The sequence below is a fragment of the Atta colombica genome, unplaced genomic scaffold (genome assembly GCF_001594045.1).
Source record: "Atta colombica isolate Treedump-2 unplaced genomic scaffold, Acol1.0 scaffold135, whole genome shotgun sequence".
NCBI lineage: Eukaryota > Metazoa > Arthropoda > Insecta > Hymenoptera > Formicidae > Atta > Atta colombica.
Window position 1 is genome coordinate 114761 of NW_017259223.1, and position 5152 is coordinate 119912.

General features: G+C 34.9%; 1 protein-coding gene across 3 annotated transcripts; it reads left to right on the forward strand.

Moving 5' to 3' along the window:
• Positions 1 to 531: 531 nt before the first annotated feature.
• Positions 532 to 4947, forward strand: LOC108684466 (sorting nexin-25-like). 3 transcript variants are annotated; one of them, XM_018188792.1, is made up of 11 exons: positions 532 to 842; positions 1494 to 1804; positions 1879 to 2048; positions 2113 to 2507; positions 2569 to 2995; positions 3133 to 3437; positions 3517 to 3774; positions 3855 to 3991; positions 4060 to 4299; positions 4472 to 4754; positions 4852 to 4947. In XM_018188792.1, exons 1-11 carry the CDS (start codon positions 606 to 608, stop codon positions 4921 to 4923), a joined length of 2835 nt encoding a protein of 944 aa, XP_018044281.1. In that variant the 5' UTR covers positions 532 to 605; the 3' UTR covers positions 4924 to 4947. The 3 variants fall into 3 exon arrangements, with proteins under 3 accessions (XP_018044281.1, XP_018044279.1, XP_018044280.1); XM_018188790.1 differs by having other exon boundaries at positions 4472 to 4930; XM_018188791.1 differs by having other exon boundaries at positions 4481 to 4930.
• Positions 4948 to 5152: the final 205 nt, after the last annotated feature.

The following is a 5152-nucleotide window of genomic DNA, read 5'->3' on the forward strand; positions in this document are numbered from 1 at the left end:
TCAAATTTTTTTTAGACAGACATATAAAGTGAGAACAAAATTTTTCAGCTCACGTAGTTTTGTATATGTTAAAATTATAAAATTCACATAATATTACAAAACTCAAAAAATATAATAAGCTTTTAAAAATAGAGACTTTAAACTTTTAAAATCCTTATTTCAAATTTAAATTTTGATCATTTTTAATGACTATTGATGGGGAAGGTTTTTTTACCAACTTATAAAGGGACTTTTTCCTTAACAATATATATTATTATGATTGTGTGTCGATTACTTTGGGAATATTTTTCAGAATTTGTATTGCAAGTCCGAAAATAATCGGTGCAATCATACATCTGCATTATACACCACGAATAAGATGCAGATCACTTGACCAGCTGTGATCAAGTAGTTTAATTTTAGTTTCTATATCTCGTCGCAAGAGGACCGTAGTCTCGGCGCAAAGTGCGAAACACTCGACATTTAAAAATGGCGAAGCTCTCGGTACTGTTCTATGTTATCAGCGCGGCGAGATTAAAAAGTATCGTTGGGTGTATATGTTCACTGATATAAATACTGTTATCTTGCATCGTCTATTTTAATACAATTGTATTAAAAAGAGAGCCATGGTTTCTCTCGTTGTCATTGGCGTTATGTCATTGGCCGTTATGAGCCTGGGAATTGTTATGGACTGGACCTATATCCAGTGTTGTTTTCTCTACATTGTATTAACTTGCTCCTGCTTGCTTATCGGCCCGTTAATCATGATACTGATCAACATAGCTTTGTCGCCTAAACACCAAACTGGCACTGGAACTGTTAGAACTATTGCAGAAGTGGACGCCTTCCACAATATGTTGATGGTACAATTGAAACACGATGCATATGGATCGATATGGAATACTTTCCATTTAAATCCAGTTCCATTAATGTAAGATTAACTTTAATCTCAGTTTTATTTACTCTTTATTTTTTCTGAATCTCTGTTTAATTTATTGACTATCTTTTTCTAATTCTTAAAATTAGAAAAAAATATAAATCGTAAATTGAACCGAGATTAAGGTAATCTTACGTTGATGGAACTGAGTTTAAATAGAATAGAATGCTTTAGGCCTAGTTCCATCATAAGATTAACTTCAATCTCGATTCAATTTACTCTGTATGTTTTTCTAATTTTAAAAATTAGAAAAAGATAAATAGTGAATTAAATTAAGATTATAGTTAATCTTATAGTTGAAGAACTGGGCTTGTTCGTACTTACTTATTCGCAAATAGGCATAAATGTCTTTCTTTCTTCCATGAATAACAAAGACAAAACGAGACTTGTGTCAACTTAACAAATGAAAAGCTCAACAAATAGGCCTGCAATTCTTTTTAACTGAATTTCTTATATCGTTCATTTTTTTTCTTTTTTTATTAAAAAGAAAAGGAAAAAAAAATGAATGCAAAAAGTTCACTTGGAAAAAACAGGCCTAATGATTATCATTGTTCATTCCTGATTATTGGCTTTCCAGAAAGGATATGAACCTAAATCAGCCAGCACTAGGAAACACACACGTTATCCTGTTGTTTTCACACGTCTGGTGGACGGTGCTCTGCAGAATCTTTTAGATTTGATCTTTCAAGATTTTGTCGGTTTCTGGCTGAACGATTTGGCCTTTGGCTCCGAACAGCTGATAAATAATATGAAACAGGATGTGTGGGGCGCGATACAAAGCTTACACGATCGCTTATCGCATGTTGATCACACTAAACTAGTGGTTTGCAGTATAGTGAATAAGCTCACTTTTCACTTCGAGAAGATCCGGATAGCTCAAGCGGCTTCGTAAGCATCTCTTTTCATTAGTGTGTTCAAAATGAGAAACAAGATGAGAAACTTGATTTATTTGTTTAATTTAGGTCGGAGGGAGAGGACCCTGTATTTATTTTGTCAGCACATTTGATGTCTCCTGTGGCTGAGCTGGAATACTTAAGAAAGATTAGCGAACTTTATATTTTGTTTTTGTTACCACGCAGTTATTCCCTTTCTCCAGTAAAATTTCTTTTAAGAGAAGTTCTCACATGCAAAAGTAAGCATTTTTTTGAAAATTATCAGTTACATGACTTATTTCTCTTTTTTGTTTTTTTTTTCAGTCCTAAAACCAGCGATAGATTTAATCACGGATCCCGATTATATCAATCAAAAGATCCTGACGTACATTGATCAACAGCAGCTTGCTGAAGCGATGCACAGGAAAACGTACGAATATGCGGAATCGTTCGAAGATTTTATCCGGATGGTCAAAAGCACTAAGGATTTAGAAGTTCTTAAACATATTAGATATAATATCGTTACCGAGATTATGCAAGCTACCACGGTGCAAAACGTAAAACGAGCTCAAGGTTTGGATCCTGAAAATAACGCTCTGGGAAACTCTGATGCCATTCGAGCGAGAAAGTTAAAGAGGTATATCAGTCAACTGACATACGCTAAGAATACGTGCGAGTGTCACATGCAGACATTGGGATGGGATGGATATCCTCGTCAGGTAGAAAGTCGTATTCATGTTAATTACGATAACATGACAATATTTCATAATATTTTTTTAGGATTCAGATGATATATGTAACGCGACGGAAATCACGGAGGGCAGAGTACTTCCGTTGCAAACGATTCTGGATAATGTGACCGGTCGACGATATCTATCTCAGTTTCTGGAACAGGTTGCTAGTCAAGGATTAATCGGTTACTGGGCGGCAGTGCAAGAATTACGCGCCGCAGAACGATCCAATTGGCATCAATTGGGAGCTGAGATCTTTTACACTTACATCAGATCACCTACTGCTGAGATCAAGGTGAATAAAAACGTACGAAAACGGATGGAGGCTTTTTTGTTGGGTGATATGGGACCCAATGTATTTTACGAGGTCCAAGATAGCGTCGTCAAGATACTCCAAGAGAAGTATTATCCGTCGTTTCTCGTTAGCGAGCAATATAAAAACATGCAGGAGGCATTACTTAATGAGAGGGCAGAAGGTCAGTTATATTTTATATTATATATTTTTAAAATTAAATTTTATATAAAAATTTATTTTAGTGTGACTGATGTGGGTATTTAAAAAATATGATTTTATATATTATATTATATTTTATAAACTTTTGTTGTGCCTTAGGTTTGGTTGAAGACCGCGAGATTATTGATGGTACATTGTCAGAATCCTCGACTTTGCTCGTTGGCGAACGATCAAATTACGCTCGTAGCAAGCTAGATCAGCTGCACGAAAAATTAAATAACAAAATGCAAGCTTTGCAGGCGCTCAAATCTTCTCTCAAGCCCGAGAGCAAAGTACTTAGCATATTGGCGAAAGAGGTCGAATGGCTGCAAGGTGAAAAGCGACAGTTAGAGGCACATTTAAATCATACGGAAATGTGGGCCGAACATCTGGGTCGTTGGAGAGCCGATGTGCAGAGTGCAGAGGTAATTTAATACGTATTTTTTTTCTGTATATACTTTCTGTATATAGAAAGATTTTTTTATGATTTTTCTTATTAAATAGATGCCTGATAACGGGGATCCTCCACAATTTGTACTGGTTGTCCACATGGCAGAGGATGAAGACAATGATGAAAGCATATCTAGCGGATGGGTGGTGTTGAGAAAACTGCAAGACTTTCAAGATCTTCATAGAAAATTACGTCAATTATGTTCTAACGTTAAAAGCCTGGACTTACCTTCGCAGCCTTTAAAGTTTTTCGGAAAATCTGACAAGAGTACTCTCGATAAAGCTAAGATGCAAATACAAAAATATTTGAATGTACGTCCTTAAATGTGAATCTGGACTTATTTTATTAATACTGTTTGCTTTATTAAAAATTCGTTTATTAATTCTTATAGTTTGTTTTGGAAGACGAGAGGCTTAATCAAAGCGAGGCATTGTATACCTTTCTCAGTCCAAGCTCGGAACATCTTAAAGTTGTGGTAGCACCATCTCCCAAGAAATCTCGTTTTTCTTTATCCACGTTATTTAAAACGTACGCGTACACTAATTTCATCATATGGTCATTGATCTATTTCCTGACTCTATAAATCTTCATGACAGATCTGTCAGTAATAACGAGCCACGCGACAAAGAAGATGAAGAAGATTATTCGTTATTGTTGGACGATAGCGAATCGGGCCGTACTGGCACAGACACCTATTTAAATGTTAACAAAGATGCGATCGCGGAACCGTTGTATACGCTTCTCGGAGAAGTTTTCGATTTGAGAGGAGTATTTCGTTGGCTCAGACGATCACTCATCACTTTCGTACAGATTACTTATGGACGTACCATAAATAGGTGAAATATCGCGTACACAAAAAACTTTATTTGCTTTATAAAACTTTTAAATACTTTCCTTTTATATATATTTTATTTTATGTAAATAATTTTTTAATTTTTTAATTTTTGTAGTTTAATTATAAGATAAGAGATATTTAATAAGGTATGTTAATATATCACTGATTTATAGACAAATCAGAGATACCGTTGCATGGGTGTTTTCCGAACCGATGCTTCATTATTACATACAATTGTTTACGAGAGCATGGTGGCCGAATGGACAGCTCGTATCTGAGACCGTTCTTCGCACTGACGAAGAAAAGTTGAAAACGCGAGGCGAGGCACGCAGACAATTTCTCAACAATGTACCTGAAGTATTAACAAATCTAGTAGGAGCACAAAGTGCTCAACGTGGCGCGATAAAAGTTTTCGATTCCCTACAAAACGTGAATTTGAATAAGCAGCTATTTTACGTAAGTCGATCTGCTTGTAATCATCTCTGTTTCATTCGTCGAAGTGTACGTATAGAGATTCTTTTTGCATTTTTTTTTACTGATTCTTCTTTTACAGGATATATTTGAAGTATTAATGTACGAAATATTTCCAGAACTGCAGCATAAACAATGTTCCTTAACGAAATAAAGTATCAATGTGATATATAATGAATATACGATCCCATTTCATTCCTTTTAGCAGATCTTATTGTACATAATTTTTAAATGCAGTAAAATTATAAATTCAAAAGTAAATGGTTACTTGCGAATATGTCGCTAACATTGAGAAAGATATTTACACACTTCTAATGTGGATAACGTATAATAAACTAAACGCCACGCTGTGTATTAAACTTTCCTAAATATATTAGTTCTTT